Here is a 23,107-nt window from a genome sequence, read left to right as displayed (position 1 = left end):
ATATATATATATATATATATATATATATATATATATATATATATATATATATATTATCTGTAGTAATTCTATTTCTACTCCCTCCCATTCGAACATCCTTACATGGCACATTTCCTCCTACGCCTAAGCGAAACCGCAGTGTTCCTAGTGCTCATCGGTCAACTACAAGTGATTTAAATATTCGAACTTGCCGCCGCGCGATGCAGAACGAGGTTCCCCAGAGTCGGCAGCATCTAGAGATCCAGGATGTGCCGATCCACGTAAGCCACGAGAGCGCCATCCAGGGGTGCAAAGAGCAACCGCGCGGTGGACGACCACTGGTAAGTCATTATCTACATTGGATGCTTTCCAATTGCTTAACACATCTTGACACACACACAACCAGTTTATTGGTCACATATTATCTAAAATATCTTGTAAGATAATATGCAACCAATAAATTGGTTTTGTGTAACACAGTGTACGCAACTAGAAAGCACCTATTATTTCTATACGCGCAAAACTACGATTAACGCCTGCAACTGTCCGACCCACCGAAAGGGTTATACTACGCGTTTTGCGCGAAATCCATCGCGATTACTCTTGATCGCACGGATTCCCGGGTAGAATCACGCGACTCGTTTGGCCTGAAAAATTACGATCCGATCCCGTGCTAGGATTCGAGCGCTATTCTTCACGGCAGCGTGGCCGCAACCCGCCGGGACGTAACAGTAAGCTCGCACCAAGTTGATCCATCAGTATTTACATCGTGTGTATTAAATATTTAGTACGAATTTGATACGAATATAGTATCTGATACGCGTATCAAGTGCATGATGTAAACCAAGCCATTGCAGACGACGCATAAAGTTTATTACACCTATTGTAGATCGGGACTAAAGCCAGCAGTACACGGTACTTGTTTTCATACTGGATTGCTTGCTGATTGGTGCATTTCTGTGATGGATAGATGGAAATAAATCAATGGTAGCGTTCAGAAAACATAGCTGATCAGTGAGCGGTCCTTACTGTTAAATCTCTAACTTTAGACCAATTACATTGACGAATTGCTCAACTGTTGTGCAACTGTTGAGTTCGTTGAACGCACCCAATCAAAACAGAGTGGGTGCTTTTCAATTGCTTAACACATCTTGACACACACGTATACAACACCAGTTTATTAGCATGTTCGACTGGCTCTGGGTTAACCCACTCTGGGTTATTCAGCTTACGTTTATTGGTCGAACAAATACTTATAAGCTTTATGATTGGTTTAGTAGAGACTTATGACGTCATTAATCGCTCTCGGAGCGATTAACCCAGGGCTAGTCGAACACGCTATATTAGTCACATATTATCTAAAATATCTTGTAAGATAATATGCAATCAATAAACTAGTTTTGTGTAACACAGTGTACGCAATTAGAAAGCACTCATAATTTCTATCCAGGCTGCGTTCAGATTCCCTACCCAGGTGCATTCTAATACTAAAAGTGCTATAGTATATATGACATATACTATAGTGTTTCTAGTAATAGAATACACCCGGGTAGGGAATTTGAACGCACCCCAGGCGTGTGTTCGAAAACTCTATCCGGGTGCACTCGCTGCATTGGAGTGAGAAAGTTACACGAGTGAGATAAAGAGAGAGGAGAAGCACCCAGGTGAAGTTTTCGAACGCGCCTAGCAAGCAATCCAACACGAAAACAAGCACCGTGTGCCGCTTGCTTTAACTTATTGCACCAGTGTACACCTACTCAAAAAGTTCTTCGAGAAAGAGCAGACTGTGAAAGAGTTTCCCGCGTATAGTATCATGTATATTAAAAATATAAACAATCTCATATGTTAAATTATTCCCGGTATTGATATAGAGTAAAATGAATATAGTAAATACCGTCCAGAAACGAGAAGAAGGATTTGGTAACTAAATAAAATATAAATGTTATAAAAAATTTAAATAAATGCTCGTTTTTTTAAATAACATGAAGCTGTCTATATCATAGTAGCTGCTTAAATTAATTGCACAGTATTGGGAGATTAGAATTATATTTTTTTTATAATACGATATTTGCATTTTTTACAGCCAATTCCATGATGAGCTTTAAGAATATGATAGATAGTGTAATTTTACTGAAGTGTTTAATTCTTCTTTATAGAATCTATACGTGATTATGATATTCCTTTGTATCGTTTGACATGCTGGTACAATGATCTACATCATGGAATAGCATCGAATACACGCAGATCTGATACTGATTCTGAGCCACCAGTGTTTGCATGCCGTTTTTCTACCAAGCCAGGATATGAAGAAATTTTGGGTTTGGCTAATGAAGAGGGGCAAATTGCTCTTCAAGATACAACAATCAAAGGACGAAATAATGTACCATTAGATGGAGTACAGGTATTGTTTATTTTCATGGAATGAAACTTTTCTGGGATTAACAGAATAATGTAATGGTCTTTGATTATTAAGAACAAACAACACACACACACAGATTTTATCGCTATTTTCTTTATATATTGGTAATGAGTTATATATATTGATGACAAGTTTATTTTGATAATAAATTGCTAATACAAAGCATCATCTGATGTTTATTTTACAAAGAGTACAAAAGAGTACAAAATTTATATTGATATTGAAGTATTACAAAGAGTATAAAATTTATATTGATATTGAAGTATGCAAAAATATTAACTAAAAATATGCTATTTTTTTAGGCACATGCAAATGCAATCTTTGATCTTGCTTGGATGCCTGGGGAATTGAAGCTAGTCACAGTAGCAGGAGATCACACAGCACGCCTATGGGACGTCAGTATGTTTGGAAGATCACAAACAAAAGAATTGTGCTGCTACAGTTCTCATACAAGAAGTGTAAAAACTGTAGCATTTCGTTACCAGGATAAAGGTAGATGTGTTGCAAAGCTTTATCAATTTTGATTGTTATTTATATAATTTCTTATATTTTACTTATAAAAACAATATGATGGATTTTTCCATGAAAAAAAAATCTAATTTATAATAAAATTTAAGTTTAGTTGTTTGTAACTTGAAATCTTTCAATATCTTTTACCAATTTTAGCGGTTTTTGCAACGGGTGCCAGGGATGGTGTGATTATGATATGGGATATTAGAGCTAAACACTTACATCAGCCAAGACCAGATAATTGCATTATGTATGGACATCCTAATGGTAGCACATTTAAAAAGAGACGAAAGTTGCTGCAACCATCACGATCACAAAGCATAACAGGTTTAATATTTCAGGATGATTTTACGTTAATCTCGTGTGCTGCAGGTGATGGGTAAGATTGTTATTATACTCGAGGATACAAGAAAGTCTCTAATTATAAATGCATTTTCTTTGATCTGCGGATTATTCGAACAGAGTAAAGACCAGTTTGCACCAGCAGTAACATTGCTAATAATGTGTGTTTCTAGCAGTGTTACTGACAAATGTGGATTATTTCATTTAAAATTGATGAAAACAATTGTTTCCAATAAGTTACAAAACAAGTTAATCACATTGTGCTATTAAGTTCGTTATTTTAGAATGAAAAATGATAATAACATTTGTTTTCGACATTTTGCGGAAAACTAACATTGATTATTTCTTTTAATAACGTGCTAATAACCTTTGTCTCATTAACATTATTAAAAACATTATTTCTGCAATCTATAATTTTACAATCTGGATCTAAAGATGTTATAAACAAATATTATTAGTAGAAAATTGAACTAGATATATTTTAGCAACTCTGATAACAAAAGTTTGATCTTAACTAATCGTGCTATAAAAATTGCCAAATTTATGTATAGGATATTGCTAATAGTAGTATTATTTATTTGTTTAAAGTTTTCCAATATTGTTGACAACATTTCAGAATATCATTGTTTGACTCATAATATTGCAATGTAAACAATGTTAGTAAATAATTTTTCTAATTTTGTCAGTGACGTTTGTGTTTTCCACATTGTTAAAAGCATATTTTGTTAGAAACATTCAGTAAATTATTTTCTGGAGAACATAGTTTTGCTGTAAATTGTTATTAACATTTGTTATTAATATTGTTTCTGTAACTTTTTCGGTGTAAACCGGCCTTTATATGTTTCAAATATATCAGAGTGAAAATGTGAGATACAGTATTATATCTTAAAAGTCTTGGATCTTTACATATAAATATTTGAGTGGCATAACTTTGTTACACACAGCTTCATTAAAATATGGGATATACGTAAGAACTACACGGTCCATAAGAGAGAACCGATTGCTAAGCATCAAATTAAATATGCTGGGAATAGTTCCAGAAACGGTTTCTCTTCGTTGTCATTATGCCCAGGCAGGATTACGTTATTCGCAAGTTGCATGGACCATGTTATATATGCTTATAACTTATCGTCATATAGTCATGAACCTTGTAAATATTTTCTCTTTGAAATAAGAAAGATTATATAATTCATGTCGGGGCGAGATAAAATTTAAAAAATTTTCCTCCATGATAGTAGGAACGTACTATGGCCATCAAAATCATACGTATTATGTGAAGACTTGTTTGAGCGCTGACGGTCGCTACCTTGCCAGCGGATCTAGCGACAATCTTGCATACATTTGGCGTATCAACAAACCGGGTAGACCGTTAATCAAACTCTCCGGCCACAGGGAAGAAGTCACTTGTATTTCCTGGTGCAGCGTGGGTGATTTAAAGGTTTCAATAATACTTTATTATTATTTAATGTACACATTATAATGGCTGTAAAGCTCCATATTTGTCTAATCTTGAGAATGTTCTCAGATAGTGACTTGCTCAGATGATTCTTGCCATAGAATATGGAGGGTTGGATACGAACATAAAGTAGAAAATGAAGAAGTGGAAATATGCGGTCGGGCTCAACCCGTAACGGAAGAAAATATCTATACGAAGAGAATAGAAACTCCTTCAACTAATACTCGATATTGTGACAGAACACCGAGCTCGAGTAATAATTCATGTAAGGATAAAGCTATGTTGTTGTAAAAAGTTAAAAAAAAAAGTATGAGATTGGTGCAAAAGATTGATCGTTTTTCTATTAAATTCTTGTAAGAATGAAGGTTTGAATATTTAAAAAAATATAGGAAATCTTTCTCTTGTTAAATGTGAAAAATATAAAGTCCATGTTATTTATTTTATTCGTATCAAATACTAATTCTTCGAAATTGAATAATTTTGTTATCTATTTTATTTGATAGACACAAATTTTTTGTACCAATCAAGAGCAAACGGCAAGAGAATATCGTATTCTTAGATATATATTTAAACTTCACAGTTGCCATTCCTGGGCCTAGCAATGAACATAACGCCAATCGTCATGAAGAAGATCAGAATACACCTAAAACAAATACTATGAAACGTAGCTACTCTCAAATGATGGTAAGAGCGAGATCCGAGGGAAAATCAAAATTTGTTTTATCTCCTATCGGTGAGAACAGCGAAGTGATTGCAAAACAAATGCGCATAGAACACCGCGGTGCCCGAAGATTATTATTCGGTACAGGCACCGAGGACATTCCTAGTTCAAGCAAGAATTATGATTCGGACGAGTCTCACGCAAGTGAGTCTACATCCGCGAACGATAGAAATACAGAGATCCTTCCCTCGCCTACGGTGAACTTGCCGAACTTTGTAATGGATGGGACAGCGCCACACTTGTCTCAGATGTCACCGCAAAAGCAGAAAGAGAACGTCGATTGGTTAACGAAAATTAGAAAAGAGAAGTACGAACAGAAGATCGGTAAATTCACTCTTGGAAGATCGTCCAGTCCTAAGAGCCAAGCAACACCCGCTCGAAGGATCGTGAGGTCGCGATCACATGATCCTCAAAAAGAATCAAAAGCGACAAATAATTCGGTGTTCTCTCTATTAGATTTTTTCAAAGCTCTTAATAGCGACTGCGGAAAAAATCCTTCCACCGAAGATAGTAGTGATATACCTTCCACAAGTGACAATAAAAGTAGACACTGAATTGCGATAAATGTTTGCAGATCGATTCGGAGATACTGAGATGGTTTGTACATAAAACTTGTTCACTTCAGATTTCTGGTCCATTGCTGATTCTTTATATAATTTCATATTCCCGGTATTATAATTCCTTTACAATTAAACAAAAGAAGCTTTACTTTAAAATATGCTCCAAAATTTTCTAATGGCGTCACGTTAATAGTCAAAGAAAATTATATATATTTTATATATACATGTCCCGTCACTACTGCATTATCTCTTAAGGGCGGATTTCTGAGGTAATTTGAATAAAAAAATCCTAATACAAAAATGGCGAGGCTACTTTTCAAATTAAAGTTGACCAATTATACTGGTTAAAGTACGCACACTCAAGTACGGTACAACACACAATAGTGCAGATATATGCACATGTCGTTCCTTTTCCAAATATTGATACGAAAATTCTATACATACAACAATATATGTAATAATAATCTGTCTTTTCTATCATTTAAATAAACATCGCAAATAATAACAATTTCATCAAAATGTTATGAATAAAATATCACACAATACATTTATGAGAATCAGTAAGCTGTCACACATTTGACGTTTCTTTGAGGGATTTACAACTAATTTCATATCTTATACAAATTCTCACTTATGTGCATACATCTGTACCATTGTGTGTTGTACCGTACCTGAGCGCGCGTACTTTAGCCAATTGGTCAACTTTAATCGTTTATAATTTGAAAAATATTCTAGCTTCGACATTTTTGCATTAGGATTTTTTTCTTCAAATTACCTCAGGAATCCGTCCTTAAGAGATAATGCGGTAGTGACGGGACATCCTGTGTATGTGTGTGTATATATATATATTATAAAAAATTTAGATATTCAGGGTGTTTCTGATTTTTAATACAAATTTTAGTTGACGTGTGCAGGTGGAGCATATTAAACTAAATGAAAAAAGTTCTATCCCATTTTTTGTATGTTGCTTTCTTGTTGTCGGTTTGAAGCGTTCTACTTGCATACAGTGAGTGTGGTCAATTCAATTCAGACATTCTATATATTAATTATTTCCACAGATAAAGTCGTAAAGACTCTGATATATAATTGATGGAATTGAGAGTTCAATTAAGAGGCGAGAAAAAATAGTAGCTTACATAATTATATAATTAATCTTGTAATAGTCTTAAAAAGATTTAACTTGCTCCTCCTGTACAATAATGAGCACATATTTCATTCAATTCATATTCATCTAGGCACTTTTGAATGCCTGTATGAATTCTATGAATTATATCAAATAATTTTATGAAAAGACTAGCTTATATAAAAATTGTTAAAAAGTAATAGGATGATTCTATTTCTATTTACAATGTGATAAAAAGTTCAGAAGAAGATATTAGAACTTAGTATTATCTACTATAATTTACCTTGTACACTTTTTAAAATCAATATTTATGCAAAGATAATTTGATTAAATATGATCAAATTTCTAACGTAAATAACGCAGGGATCTTTATTAAATTTAATATAAATTGAGAATTGTAGTCAAAATATCTTTTTGTACAATAAATTATATTTTTATAGAAAATACGTTTATGTATATCGAATTAAATGATTTTACATAAAACCTGGATTCACTGTGTTCTTTCTTATTTTTCATCGCGGTTAGATAAAAATCTTCGTATTTATATAATCCGAATATTATCATTATGTGAATATTAAATGTCATAAAATTATTTTGAATTGCATTAATTTATTTCTTTATATTTTTTACTAACTATTTCCAGGATAAAATATTGTTACAGATTGCGGGAGTAATCTAATTTGAATTGGCTTCAAATCGTATTCTTCGTGATCAATGTAAAATATCCGATTTTCATTCTTCTGAAAAAAAATTGATAAAATTTGTTATATTTATTTTTTTTAATGTTAATAAATATAATAAAATAAATCTTCAACGCGCTTGTTCAAAATATATCTAAAAAAATATATGAACATTTTTAATAATATTTTATAAAAAGGAGATTACTTACTATTTCAGGATATAATTCGATGTATTTTGCATCCAATATTGGATTTACCAGTGATTTGTCGTATTTTTCTTGTTTCCATCCTTCTTCAACAAATGAGATGTAGTCAACATTATTCTGTGCTAAATGTAAAATTCGGAGAATATTATAATTTTATTGTTACATACACAATTCTTTGGAATATTTAAATATTGAATATCTTTGGATTTTATCATTACCAACAGCTACTTTTAACAAAGGTGCTGATTGGACTGGTATGTTTACATTTTCAGTTTTTATGTGTAGTTCGGTTGTCGAAATTGATAACTCATGAAAAGTACCACAGTCTTCGTTTATTACTTTACTATAATCAACATGATTATCTGAAATAAAAATTTCGATCATATCAAAAGATTACACGAGATATTAAAATCATATGTCACAAAGATGTTATTAAAATACATGATGGATTTTTTTATTCTGACATGACAAACTTAGTTTTTTTTTTTTAATTTATCCACATCTTTTATCTTATAGTAATATCCTGTATGTAAATAATGCATTATTTAAGATTTTATAAATATTTTCTTTATACCAGGTACAAATGTCCGTGTCTTTGGTAAAAATGCATTCCACCATCTCCTATTTGACCTTGCAGACTGATCAGAAGATATTTCTCTAGAATAACAGTATGAACATCCTTTGCAAGGATTGGTGTATTTTAGTATTGCATTGCAATTCCAATTTAGGTCTGATTTATAACCACTGAACACGTAAGCTGCATATCTGTTGGTATATAAAAGCTGACAAAAAGAATGTATACAGAACATAAAAAGGAAATTTTCAACTGAAATAATAGACTTTTACTTGCGTAAGAAGCCCCAATACCAATATTTATCAATATGTGCATGTGTATCACTCCATGCTCCCCATTTGATGCTTCCTACAGCATAAACTGGTTTTATGAATTTATCTGAGTTATCCTTGAATTAAAACATGAAAAGATTTTATTATTATTTTATTAATTTAACTTGCAATTAAATAAATAAAAAGTAACAAGGATACGTACTTCTAATACCTTAATCTCAAATGTGTCTATTAATTTAAAATTATTTTTTACTATTGCCATTGTCGCATCAATCATATGATGTATATCAGATAAATCTGTGTATTTTTTAAAAAATTTGCTCGCCATTGTGTTTGTATTTCCCAGTGGCAGAATACCAATAGGACACTGCTTGACGGATTGCAGATTATTCTCATACTTTCTCATTAAGCCAGTGACTACATCTGATAAGGTACCATCTCCACCTGCTACAATAATAGCATCTGTAGGTGTTTCCAGATCAATTATTGCACTGCGTGCATGGCTTCCTGACTGTGTGTTTATGATAGTTACTGCAATACCAGCCAAATGTAGTAAAGGCACACAGTAATTTTCAAAGAGTTTCTTGGCTTTCCTAAACAGAGAAGGAATTAATTGTTGAAAGTTAATAAAGTTTCTGTGTTAATACAGAAATTCTCACATACCTTTTCTTAGCTGCTGGATTTAGAATAATTGTCACATGACGAGGCTTAACATTTGTTGGGCAAGGTACGTCTCCATATTTTGCTGCTTCTTTGCAACATTGTCGCATTAATTGTTCCGTTCTAAAAATGATATGTTCAATTATGTAAGATAATAATTACTCATAAGTACATAAGTTTAACTTCAGAAATGCATTTATAATGTAAAAATAACAAAAAAAATTATAGAGAAACAACCATTAGTAATTGTTATTTATATTTTGCAATTATTTTTATAATTGCAAATACCCACTATAATAAATACTATAATTGGATTTAAGGTTATGTTCCCCATGATTACTTACTCGTATACTTGTTTGCCATATGATACTCCATACGAAAGAGCTGCAGTTACTACTAACGATTTCTTCCAATTATTTCGTATTGTTTTCAGTACAGTTAATGCCTTAGCCATTGTCATTCAAAATTTTTATTCAAAACTGTCAAAGATCTGAAAAATCAAGTAACTGTCAAAAAGCTTCATTCATATAAAGACAATTAATAAAAGCATAATTTGTTTCGATTTCTTTTTAATTCCACGTGCTCATATTTTATTTATCATTTATTCAATGTTCAACAGAACTTTGAATTGTGTGGATTGTTGTTTTAAAATTTAAAGCACTAAATTCGGAATATTGCACAATATTCATTTTGAAATCTGTAAATCCATTATTTTAATATACACTTATATACATTATATTATACTGTTAATACAAAATATATTTATGTTCAGTCAGTTAGGGCGAAAAAAGTAAAAGAACAAAAACTTTAATAAAGCGTAAGCAAAACGTGCATACAAAGGTAGCGTTCCGAAGTTCACTGCCAGTATTGAAAATCTACAGTATACGTAACATAAACTATACATTTTCAGTATGGCAGTGAATATCGGAACACAACCAATTGCTCTGTTCTTTTTAGTTGCACTGCTGAACTAGTGCAATAAGTTAAAGTGAGAAAACATATATGTGTCTCACTTTAACTTATTGCACTAGTTCAGCAGTAGCGAAAAAGAACAGGCCTATCATCCCCTCCACTTTTTGCGAAACTGTCGCTTAATCGCTATGTTTAGCAGAAAAAGCTGCTTTGCAATTGTGTAAAATTTGTGCTCGGATTATTATACGTTGGATGTCGAATGCGGTATGAATCCTGCATAAAATCTGTATCAAATTATGGCTGGTTTACATCGTGCACTTGATACGTGTACTAAATAGTAACTTTTTTTTTAAATAATCTTAATATTGACAATGCATATCAACGATACGCATTCAATCGATACAATATTCTTCTTGATGAATTATACCAGCTTAATAGCGTTGTTTACATACATCATCGTTGTTTATATACATTAAGATTATTTAATAGAAAGTTACTATTTAGTACATATATCAAGTGCACGATGTAAACCAAGCCTTTATATCACTCCGTTGGCCATACTAATTGTATATATAACGTCGTGTGTACGTTCCACAAAGCATTTTATAGTAGAGTTCTGATGGTGAGCATACACATGTAAGTTACATACGTTCTGGCCATTTTAGCAGATAATTTCGTTTTAAGAGTGTGTATAGAGAGACGATAAATTTATGTAACGCGAGCTAATTACGTCGATTTTCGTGATCCCGTCAAATGTCGCGATCTTGTACATGGTCAATACATGCGATTAATCCTCGAGATGAACTGTAACGCTTTTCTTTTTCGTGAGTGCCTAGTTTGCATGTACCAACGATAGCTCTTTAAATCAACAATGATATTATGCGAAACATGCTTCCCAGAGAGGGAATATTAAGTGTCAATTTCTCGCGACATTGAACTATCCCTACTACTCAAAACCATATTAAAACGCACTATCTCGAATCTGTTATAACGTGTTAACATGACCTCATTCCTTTGTAGTAAAATAGATATTTACTAATTCAAGAATATATATACGTATAAGTAATTATATTTTGAAGTGCTATTATAAAAGTATTGTACAATCACAGAGGATGGGTTCTTATGGGTAATATGGTTCTATAGGTAAATATAAATATATGTATGGATAAATATATATGTATGGATATATATATATATATATATATATATATATGTATGCTGTGTTATGTTTTTTAATTGTATGTCAATTTATGTTTTTTAATTTTATTATTGTGTATGTGTAAAATTTGTTGATATATAAATTAGTCTTTATATGCACATTCATACATATATTTATATGCTAATAACATGTATTATATCATTTTTTAGAAAAAAATATATATATATATATATATATATATATATATATATATATTGTGTTTCTAGTTATTTTATAATGAAATTACATTAGAGATTTCATAATAAAATTTGATTTAGTAGAACAATTTTAAAATATTTTTGTAATTTTGTCGATGTCAATCTTTAAGAAAATTTTTCCAAAATAATATATAAAATATCTAAACATATATGGTAAAGAAAACTATATAATATAATCTTGTTATCATCGATTATACTAATGTATATATATAATATTTTTTTGTTTATTTCTTGATTGTAAAAACACTAAAAAATATAAAATCCCTTATTTAATTATAGGAAGAAAGAAGATTGATAGATATCATATAGATTTTATTGATTTTACTGATTTCTATTCATGTTTTATTAGTAGTAATAAATAATAATAAATGTGCTTATAGCTTATGTACATATATTTTTGCTCTACTATATCAAGTATTAAGTATTTATAGATGGCTTATTAAACTAATAGAATATTTTTCAGATATATTTACTATATTTTGTGCAATTACAAGTACTGTTTAAAAGGAAATGAATATTAGCATCTTGGGCTAACAAAAAAGGTGTATTTAATTTTTGTAAAGAACATGGATTCTGAAAGCAAAACACCTGATGTTAGAAATGATTATGAAATGAATCTTCTTGACATGAATAATATTGAAAACAATAAATCCAGTGAGATGCAGTCAGATTCTATGAGTGACGTGGGAACTGTAAATAGTTCTGTTGATTGGTGTGAAAGTAGTATTACTACAAAAGATGCTAGTCTTGTAGCAGAACAAAGTAATAATGTTGTGTCTGAAACTATGCAAAACGAACAGGTGCATAAGTCCATGAAACTTCCTCTACAAGATAATTACCAGGGAATTGAAATTGATACCGATGAATGTGATAAAACTAATAAAATAGAAGAAGTATTGTTTACCACTGTTACTTCAGTTGATGCATCAGAAGCAACTACTTCACAAGACAATACTCCATCTTCCTCCTATGCTAAAGAACCAAATACATTACATACAGATCAAAACAAAGTCAAAAGAGGTACATCGATGGAAACTTTAGGTGACAATTTGGATGAAGATTCAAGTAAACGGCAGAAGTTAAGTGTACACGATGAGGAAAATTTAAATGATGATGCAATAACATTTCAAAAAACTAACTCAAAAATGAGACAGCGAAATTACCGCAAGAGGATAGTAAGTGATAATGAGGAGAGTTCTAGGACTACCGCACATCAAGAGACAGTCAGAGAAGCATCAATAATCGATGCTGATGAAGGTTTATCATTATTATCCAATATAGTAATAGATTTCATAATAGATAACTCTTTAAAAGTTTTTTAGTAATATCTTAAAGATTGGTCTTTGTACTATAAACTGGGGATGTGCCGGATACTGAATTTGCCGGATATCCGATAATCACGTGATACCGGATATCCGGCCGGATACTTGATACTAATTTCTAAAGAAATTTCTATATTAACATTTATATAAGTAATACATAACGTTTACCTATATTTGCCATATAATTTAATACATAGTTGGTCATTAAAATCGATCATAAGATGCAGAATATTTACACCACGTAGCTTACAATGAGACTGTTCCAGTTGCATACAGATTCGATTGCACTCTACCAACCAGTACTCTGCTTTATCCAGTGAATTACTAAACTCAACTAAATCTAACCAATCATTACACTCCGTATCCAATCGGGCTGTGTGCAATTGGGCCTCACCTCTTACAACAGAGTTTTTGTTTCTCTTCTTATGGCTCTTGCAGACCAGTGCGATATGTGACAAGCGATATCCAATTAGAGTACTAGTATTCCGGTAAAACTATACGCTCATTGGATATCGCGTGTCGCATATTGTGTATTGTGCTGGTCTGAGAGAGCGAGTCACACTGGCGGCACTGCTAAGCATTGTTGAAAATAAATTTTCAGAAAGATTGTATATTACAGAGTTGACTTAATAAAAGATGATTAGTTTGTTTGTTCTTAGAGAACTTTGGATTTTGAATCCTGCATTAATGACGCAAACTTTCAAACTTATACTAATAAATTAATATCCGGCTATCCGGCCGGATTGTAAAAAGATGGCCGGATACCGGATAGTTGCTGGATATATCCGACACATCCCTACTATAAACTCTCTTTTATTGATCAATTTGCCTCAAAATATTTGCATTTAATTTGTTATTTCATTTTATAAGCCTTCTGATTGATTTATAAATACATTCAGAAGCACTTTTGTCAATAAAAGAGTGTTCGGAATAAGAATTAATGTTTTTTAGTATGTCTTTTAGAGACTAACATCTATTTTGGGAAGGTCTTTTAGATATATATTGTCTGAATGCTTTGGAGACATCCTATGTTTAAAAGATGTCCTACTTTTATCTATTTTGGACATCTTTTAAATGTCTCTGAGATGTATTTTAGATCTTTATTTTGTGTTTACTTATACGTGCATTACTAAATATTAATTAATATTAATATACAATTAATAATTGTAATTTTAGGTAATGTCGCATCTGCTAGTACTAACAACGAATCGTTTGTTTATAACGAATCGTTAAACAGAACTTCAGAAACTCGCGAAGGAGGCTCAGAAACAAGTAGTGACGGGGCTGATCGAGATGAAAATGAAAGAGGTATTTTGTAACTTTATATGTAACTTTATATTGTTCGTATAATGTTCTTTTTTTTATGAAGTACATAATTGCGATATTTGAATAGGCAATTCGAATGAATGGACAACAGCTAGCGAGGATGAAATGAATGAAGATGAAGAACCTCTCTGTCTCAAAATTGCAAAACCGCAACCTACCTTTCATTTAATACCAGAACTTCTAGGCCGCCAATTAGGTTGCAACCCATCGTTTCACAAAAAATATCATGGTTCTTTAAATGTTGTAGAACGACTTAAACTGCTATACGAACTTAATGAGCACCAGGTACCACTATTATTATTACTATTATTATGTTCAAATGATTTTTTAAATATTTCATTTTGGCGCTAATTGCGCATTGGATCATATCACAAAAGTGACACGTTGAAAATTCTTACGTGCTATTTCCAAACAAAAAATATTTGTGTGAAAGAACATTTCAGATCGTTTAAGCACACTTGTAAAATGTTTCGAAAATGATCCTTTTCGCTCGATAATCAATAAATAACTGTAAAATCATGGAAAAGATAGCTTAAAATTGTTTTTCAAGGAAAAAGGATAGTTTTCGCGGCATTTTACATATATGCTTAAGCGATCAGCAGTTTTCAGCAGTTTTTTCATACAAATATTTTTTACTTGAAAATGGCGTAAGAATTAGGTAAGTAATACATAAGAATTTTGAATACGCATTTTCTTCTGACGTCATCAATTAAGAGTTCCACGATAAACACTCAGAAGCTTTAATATCACATGTTTACTATTATGTTTATTGTTAATAAGTTACTATTTGCTATTATATTTACTATTACATTTATTGTTAATGAATTCATTAAGAGTGTTTCCTCATTCAACAAAAAGAAACTTGGAGGAAAACGTCCGGCATTCGTTACAACATTCACTATTTTTCGGCACTTTTGCTCGGATCTTATCAAATATTAACCAAATGAATAAACAAATAATAAATAATAATTGCTAAATAATTAATAAGTTCCCATAAACTTTAAAACTCCTTATACAAAGTATATTTCACCGCGATCGTCTATATCTTAATATTTGATAATATCTGTGCAAAAGTACCGAAAACAGGTAAAGTGCTGAGTACTAGACGTTTTTCCCTATTTCATGAATAATTTTTTTTTTTTCGGAAAGATTCACTAGGTAACTGATTTTTTTGTATATTATTTATTGATATTCAAAAAATACTCAAATTTTTAAAAGTTTATAAAGTCAATAATACTAGTAATATAATTATGAAAACAAGGAAGTTAAAAAATGTTGCGTAATTGCATTTTTCATGATGGTCAGAAACAGATGAAATTGCGTTTTACTCTTTTTATAAGTGCGGTTATTGTCTGTACTTCAATAACCGTCAAAAACATGCAAATAATAATACTTTGATTACTGAGCAAAAAATAATTAACGAATCCGATTGGTTGAAATAAGGACTACAGAAAAAAGTTTATTTTATAATGAGTTTTATAATATTTTATAACATAATATTTTATGACATAATGACTTTTGAAAATTTCACGCTGATCCAATCACAGCTTCTGTAATTAATCCAATTTGTTTTATGTATAAAAAAAGATTTAAAAGAAATAAAAAGGAAAAGTACATAAGAAAATAATAAAAATAAACTTACACACTGTAAAAAAGAAAGCTTAACTTCGTTGCCATTTCTTTCTCTTATTTAACTATTTTTAACTTCGCTAATTTTTTAAATATTGCCAAACCGCTTTAAAGACATATTTTTGAAACATAAATCTTAATAAAAATGCAAAGAAAAAAAATATCAGAAATTTATTGGATGTGTGTGAGAGAAAACCTTTTGTTTTAATGAATTTATTTTTTAAATAAATTTATTAAATAAAGAACCCCGCACACATCTTATGGAAATGTGCCCTCGATTTAATTGGCTGAAATTGCAGTATGTTGTTGTCTTCGACGTCCCTATTATTCTTAACCTTTAGACTGCCAGGAAAGCCACTTTTATGGCTCTACACAAATCTCAAAATTCTGCGCCATGTGTTACTTATATAGAACAATTTTTGAGAAAAAAACCACTTTTTTAATGAAAAAATGCCGGCAGCCTAAAGGTTAAGAACCATCTATATGGAAAAAAGGAAATTTTCACTTGGCACTACGACTTAAAAGTAAACTGATCAAATTATAAAAATTTATAGTTTAATAACTTTTACAAGATTTTGATATGCTACACGACACTCGCAAGGACTAAGAGGTTGTTATGATATTTGCCATAGCATAGTATAAATCTTATAGTCAGTAGACAGTTATACATAGTCTTAAAAATGTCATTTAATAGACGTCATAAAGACGTCTAAAATAAGATGTCTTAAAAAAATCTTTAAAGTGTCTTCTGGAAATGTCTTTTGGAAACGTCTGAAATAACCCAGACGGCACAAATGTCCTAAATCGAGTCAAAAGACGTCTTTAAGACGTCTTTAAGACATCTTTAAGACATCTTTAAGACAATACCTTCCTAGGTAGCAAGGTGACGTCAAAAGACGTCATTTAGACGTCTATGATGTCTTAATGACATCTTAATGACGTCTTTTGACGTTATCTTGCTACCTGGGTTATAAACTTACCTTAAAGATGTCTTAAAGATGTTTTAAAGACGTGTTATGACCCGATTTTGGACATTGTGCTGTCTGGGAAGATATTTTTAAGACGTCTTTAAGGTGTCTTTTGGGTAATGTCTTAAAGACATTTGAAATAAGACGTCTTTCAGACGACTTTTGGTAATATCATAAAAACGTTTTTTAGACATGCGTGTTGTGTGGACACCAATTACATAATTATTACAGATAATTATTTTGCTGTGCGATTGTACAGTTGTTATGTTTTCTGAAAGCAGTTAATACTACAACTGCTCACTGAACGTTCAGAAAGCTGATTGGTATATATTTAAATGGTATTTTTAAATGAAAAAAAAAGGATATATTAATCAAGAGTTTAGTGAACGTACGAAATGCTCGCTTTGGTTATATTTAACGAATACAATAATTGTGCAACTATAAAAATTATCTCTGATTGATATACTTTTAGATCTATCAATCACATCTATCTTCCACAAATCGATCGGCCAACTGTTTTTTGAACGCTATCATTGTATTATTGTTGTATTATATTATGTTATTATTATTTATCATTATGTTTTGTCGTTATTTGTGTTAATAAATATTAATGAATATTATTTTTAGGGTTGCGTAAATGCCTTAAATTTTAATCAAAAGGGGAACTTATTAGCAAGTGGCTCTGATGATTTGGCGGTTGTTATCTGGGATTGGGCTAGAGGAAAAAAGCGACATTGGTTAGAAAGCGGCCACTGTAGTAATATGTTTCAAGTATGTATGATTTTATACAGAGCGTCACATTTTATTTTGGACACTTAAATATAATTAAATATGTTTCAATATACTGAGATACCAAGAGATGGTAATGTCTCGCGCCAAGTTTACTTACAAAGCAAGGTCGGCCGTGTATACTAGTTGAGAGAAAGCACGATTATCATATCGCCGTAACGGCTGATTCGATTGAGTTTTAAGTGGGCTCTATCAATTCCCCTCAGAGTCCAATTACACAAAATTGCGATTATTTTTTTACCCATACGTTTTATGAATAGAGATATTCCAACTCCAGTAAATTTATATGTATTTTAATACAACTAGAAACTGGGAAAAATGTATTTTTGAGTTTACTCAGTTTTACTCTTTTTTTTGCCACACTTCATATTTATTGAAGATGTTTTGAAATGGACAAAAATATTTTGTATATATCTAAAAATATTAGATTTTGATGTTTATGTATAAAACATTGCTTTTAATACGGTATTTTTTGTTTTCTTATTGGTGTAATGTCTTAATATTTTTGCAAAAATTATTAGTTAGCTTAACTTCCTGATATCACTTCTTTTACAGAAGATACAAGTTTAAATATAACGATATATTTTAATATTTTAATTTTATTTGGATGACGAAGCACATACACTTGGCGCTCTTTTATTCTTTTTTTAAAATTATTGAAATGTACTGTATCAGGACAAAGTGTACAAAATATCTCGGTATTTATTTTTCGATGATTTCACTTCAGTACTTTTACACGTAGAATGACGCAGAATAGTTTATTTATATTAAAGAAAATCATTTAATTTTATTTAAAAAATCAAAGTCAACTTTTAAATAATATATAAAAAAAATATTTTTTTTATATATTATAATAGCATCATCAAATTTTATGTTTCGATATTTTACAATTTTTGTTCCAAATGTTTTCTCAAAAAATTTTACCTTTTCGAAATATTTAAGTGTCAAAAATAATATGGTAGACCCTATATATAGGGTGTCCCGCCACTACCGCATTATCTTTCAAAGACGGATTCCTGAGGTAATTTGAATAAAAAAATCCTAATGCAAAAATGTCGAGGCTATAATACTTTTCAAATTATAAATAATTAAAGTTTACCAATTATACTGGTTAAAGTACACGCGCTCAGGTACGATACAACATACAATGGTACAGGGCCTTTATTCTTATACGTAAGTTTTACTGCGCAGGTTTAATCATACCATAAAATAGCTGCGCAATGAAAATTACGTACGCAAAAATTTCAAGAATATGGGCCTAGGGCCTAGGTGCATGTACATAAGAGAGAATTTGCATAAAATATGAAATTAGTTGTAAATCCCTCAGAGAAACGTCAAATGTGTGACAGCTTATTAGGATTCTCATAAATATATTATGTGATATTTTATTTATAACATTTTGACGAAATTGTTATTATTTGCGATGTTTATTTAAATGATAGAAAAGGCATTATTACATATATTGTTGTATGTATAGAATTTCCGTATCAATATTTGGAAAAGGAATGACATGTGCATGCACTTGTACCATTGTGTGTTGTATCGTACCTGAGCGCGCGTACTTTAGCCAGTATAATTGATCAAATTTAAACGTTTATAATTTGAAAAGTATTATAGCCTCGCCATTTTTGTATTAGGATTTTTTTATTTAAATTACCTCAGGAATCCGTCCTTAAGAGATAATGCGGTAGTGACGGGACACCTTGTAGATACATAACGATAATATATTGGTGAAATATATTTTTTAAGATTAAGATATATTCTTATTTCTTCAGTAATTATTTCAAGTATCACTATATTTACTTATTATTAACTTCGTTTACTTAATTACGCACATTTAGGCGAAATGGTTACCGTTCGACATGGAATACCTTATGGTAACTTGTGGCAGAGATGGTCAGGTACGTCTATTAGATCTTAGACATGAAACATCGAGGAGAATAGCAACACATCATGGAGCATCACATAAATTGGCTGTGCACAATGAGACACCTCATGTAATTATTTCTGTGGGGGAAGATGCGAAGGTATTATCGATAGATATCCGAGAGCGTAAACCAAGCAAGTAAGTATCGCCTGTAATATTATTAAAAGAGCCAAGAACTGTGTCTTTGTGTTTTCTGTACTTCACGTCCGACAACTTATTTTGTATATCGTGCAGTACATAAATAGAGAAAGTATTAATTCTCCATATAATAAACAAATTTTTACTTCTCCAGATTGCTGGTGGTAAAAGAAGATATTGCAGAGGTGCAATTGTACAGTGTACATTCTAATCCCTTTAATAGTAACGAATTTTGTGTCGCCGGCCGTTCCCATTACGTGAGGGTATACGATCAACGAAAAGTTTCGACGCCTCTTTATAAATTATGTCCTGATCACCTGGTATGTTACATTGGAATTTTGCAGTTTTGAATGATCGATAATTGATAGTGCGAATTCGATTTGATGCGCATTAACGCGCCTATAGGATTTTGTGTTTTCGATCTGAACTTATGTCCTACTTGGTTCAGAATTTCATAATTGTATAATTCTGCACAAGTTCAGCGTTATTTTGTCTCATTGCTACGCTAATTTAGCGCTATGTTGTGTGTGTACGTGTGCGTGCGCGCGCGCGCATGTGTGTATGTCAAGATAATCCGTGTTAGTCCAATGATTAGTTTGTGATGGTGTTATATAGAAATAGTGATCTTTCTTTCTTCGTGTCTATTATAAACAATGAATAGTTCTATGATCAGTCATCAGTCATATATAAAAGTTATGTCAACACCCACACATCTTGAATTCTCATTTATAATCTTTTTTATATATTTTTTTATTGATATATTTATTTTATTTGTTGGTTATTACTTATATTTTTTTGTGTTCGTCTGTGCATTTGAAAGTCCTTGTTATTTATTGTTTAATGCTTGATAGTCTTGTTTTGCAATTATATATGTATAATTTAAATGTATATTATATTTTAGACGGAGAATAAGTACGCCCATGTGACGTGCGCTGTATATAACTATAATGGAACCGAAATCCTCGCATCATATAACGATGAAGATATATATCTATTTGATAGATTGATGTCCCCGTGCGTGGATTATGCGCACAGATATCAAGGTCACCGCAACAATGCAACCGGTATGATACATGTTGCAACATATTTTACGTCAGTATACTGTATTTGGCAGTATATTTTATTTATATATATATATATATATATATTTCATTTGTATAAATGTTTTAATTAACTTTTATATTTTAACTACATTTATATATAACGATTCTATATCGGTATCTTTTCTGAAGCTCAGTTTCTTCTTTGGGTCTTGTGGTTTGCAAACGCTTTAATCATTACAATATATTGGCATCACATATTTTGCGTCATATATCACTTGTTTCTCGATTACAGTGAAGGGTGTGAACTTTTTCGGGCCTAAAAGCGAATATGTTATATCGGGGTCCGATTGTGGCAACATATTTATTTGGGATAAAAACACGGAGGCTGTTGTGCAATGGATGAAAGGCGATGAACAAGGAGTTGTGAGTGTTTATTTAACGAATTAGACCTTTTTTTATTTCTTTGTTTTTTAAATATTGTAATTTAAAAATATTTAAATATAAAAGAATATGCAGATTTTTTGCAATAAGACAGAATAACGCAATAATCGTAATTAATATCTTTCTTTTCTGTTGAATAGGTAAATTGCTTAGAAGGCCACCCGCATATTCCAGTTCTTGCGACAAGTGGCTTGGATTATAATGTCAAAATATGGATTCCCTGGGACGAAGGATCTCCGAAGATGGGAGATTTCGCTAAGGTATGTATAAGGAGATACGATCGTTTCAAATTTTAAGTTAAATAACATATGATCGATTGTGTCGTATTTTACATTATCACTTTAATTGTTAAATAACATATGACAGATCGATTGTGTCATATTTTGCGCATTGTCGCTTTAAATGTTATATGAAAAATAGTCGAAAAATACGATTCATCCCAGCTCACACTCATTTACTTGTTTATTTATTTAAATGTATTATTTAAACGCTTATTTATTTAAACGTATTAAACTTATTTATCTTTGTTTCATCAGTGCGTTAAAAAGAACGCGAGAAACAGGAAGCGTGAAAACGAGCCCGATGCATTCGACGGCCAAATGCTTTGGATCTTACTTAGGCATATCCGTGACACAGAATCAGCGCGAGTAAGTAATAAATAGAATATCCCACAAATATCGTGATCTTCAATTAGATTTCGATCATTTTATTTTGACGATTCGAAATTGTTTTCTTCTTGTTTTACTATCGTTCTCTTTCCTAGCATCGTTTCGGACGTTATGATACTCCAGATGAAGACAGCGATGATGAGGATGATTATGTATCGGATGGCTCCTCGAATGACAATTCATGGGAAACCGATTCGGAAGGTGATGATATCGAAAGATTACAGTGCCCTCCATCTTAAAGCTGTTGACGCGATTTGCTATTATTGTGATGGAATAAGTTGCATAGCGTTAGGAGAATTCATTAGTCGTTTTGCAAATTATGATGAATTTTATGAAGTATAATTATATAGCAGAGTGTATAGAGAGAGAGAGAGAGAGAGAGAGAGAGAGAGGGAGAGAGAGAGAGAACGAATGTGTAGGATCTTGTCGCAAAAGTCCTGCACTCTATATCATTAATCTTTTTTATCAGCTCGAGATAATTAGTAGTGTAAACTACGTATATTTAAGCGGTTTACGGTTGCATTGTAATTTTTGAATATACGTTGAACAGATCTATAAAGACTGCAATATTGATAGGCTGTATAATATTTAGATAAAAGGAAAAACAAAAAAAGAGCATAGTATTTTATAATAGTCGTATAAGACAAATTGTAAAACCGGCGTTTTCTTTTCCCCACGTATTTAAAGATACTGATTGTTACAATTAACATCCTTACATAAATAGGATTGTTTCTTTTTTTAATTTCGTTGATATATCGATGTATATTTAATCGATAATATTAATTGTATTTCTAAGAATATGATTAATCTTAATGTGATAAAAAGATATGTTGTTACGTTGTTTCGATGGTTTAGTTGTATCAATACATAATATATTTAAAAATGTTTCGCATAGCTTATTTAAAAATACATCCGATATTTTGTGCTCAAACATTATTTTCTGATGTAACAAATGTTGAAACTTTCATTGTCAGTTTAGTCAGACAGCTTAATCATGATCGGAAACATTTGTAAATTAATGATTAT

At 31.3% G+C, this 23,107-nt stretch overlaps 3 protein-coding genes across 10 annotated transcripts; 2 read left to right on the top strand and 1 right to left on the bottom strand.

Annotated features, from left to right (window-relative positions):
• The first annotated feature begins 1,665 nt into the window (after window positions 1-1,665).
• Window positions 1,666-6,051, top strand: LOC116850644 (protein lethal(2)denticleless). Of its 2 annotated transcripts, none has more exons than XM_032829155.1 (8): window positions 1,666-1,899; window positions 2,208-2,380; window positions 2,701-2,890; window positions 3,065-3,287; window positions 4,195-4,400; window positions 4,486-4,688; window positions 4,776-4,971; window positions 5,287-6,051. In XM_032829155.1, the coding sequence occupies exons 1-8, from the start codon at window positions 1,857-1,859 to the stop codon at window positions 5,979-5,981; spliced, it is 1,929 nt and encodes a 642-aa protein (XP_032685046.1). In that variant the 5' UTR covers window positions 1,666-1,856; the 3' UTR covers window positions 5,982-6,051. The 2 variants fall into 2 exon arrangements, with proteins under 2 accessions (XP_032685046.1, XP_032685044.1); XM_032829153.1 differs by having other exon boundaries at window positions 2,136-2,380.
• Window positions 6,052-7,699: 1,648 nt separating this feature from the next.
• On the bottom strand, window positions 7,700-10,447 carry LOC116850648 (acylglycerol kinase, mitochondrial). Of its 5 annotated transcripts, none has more exons than XM_032829160.1 (9): window positions 10,339-10,447; window positions 9,847-9,992; window positions 9,506-9,625; window positions 9,045-9,435; window positions 8,843-8,958; window positions 8,571-8,761; window positions 8,215-8,358; window positions 8,000-8,118; window positions 7,700-7,850 (listed from the first exon to the last, which is right to left on the bottom strand). In XM_032829160.1, the coding sequence occupies exons 2-9, from the start codon at window positions 9,960-9,962 to the stop codon at window positions 7,740-7,742; spliced, it is 1,308 nt and encodes a 435-aa protein (XP_032685051.1). In that variant the 5' UTR covers window positions 9,963-9,992; window positions 10,339-10,447; the 3' UTR covers window positions 7,700-7,739. The 5 variants fall into 5 exon arrangements, with proteins under 5 accessions (XP_032685051.1, XP_032685053.1, XP_032685050.1 ...); XM_032829162.1 differs by lacking the exon at window positions 10,339-10,447 and adding an exon at window positions 10,235-10,335; XM_032829159.1 differs by lacking the exon at window positions 10,339-10,447 and adding an exon at window positions 10,125-10,331.
• A 475-nt stretch (window positions 10,448-10,922) lies between these two features.
• On the top strand, window positions 10,923-23,017 carry LOC116850619 (DDB1- and CUL4-associated factor 8-like). Of its 3 annotated transcripts, none has more exons than XM_032829122.1 (12): window positions 10,923-11,050; window positions 12,294-13,087; window positions 14,329-14,460; window positions 14,546-14,763; window positions 17,703-17,846; window positions 19,706-19,929; window positions 20,084-20,249; window positions 20,831-20,993; window positions 21,265-21,395; window positions 21,554-21,673; window positions 21,950-22,060; window positions 22,177-23,017. In XM_032829122.1, the coding sequence occupies exons 2-12, from the start codon at window positions 12,397-12,399 to the stop codon at window positions 22,318-22,320; spliced, it is 2,244 nt and encodes a 747-aa protein (XP_032685013.1). In that variant the 5' UTR covers window positions 10,923-11,050; window positions 12,294-12,396; the 3' UTR covers window positions 22,321-23,017. The 3 variants fall into 3 exon arrangements, with proteins under 3 accessions (XP_032685013.1, XP_032685014.1, XP_032685012.1); XM_032829123.1 differs by lacking the exon at window positions 10,923-11,050 and adding an exon at window positions 11,057-11,238; XM_032829121.1 differs by lacking the exon at window positions 10,923-11,050 and adding an exon at window positions 11,057-11,557.
• The last annotated feature ends 90 nt before the right edge of the window (window positions 23,018-23,107 follow it).

This window comes from Odontomachus brunneus, unplaced genomic scaffold (genome assembly GCF_010583005.1).
Source record: "Odontomachus brunneus isolate Ranch 3 - 2012 unplaced genomic scaffold, Obru_v1 Obru_scaffold_151, whole genome shotgun sequence".
In the NCBI taxonomy this organism is placed as follows: Eukaryota; Metazoa; Arthropoda; class Insecta; order Hymenoptera; family Formicidae; genus Odontomachus; species Odontomachus brunneus.
The sequence above is the reverse complement of the archived record's forward strand: the minus strand, read 5'-3'. Positions and strand labels throughout refer to the sequence as shown.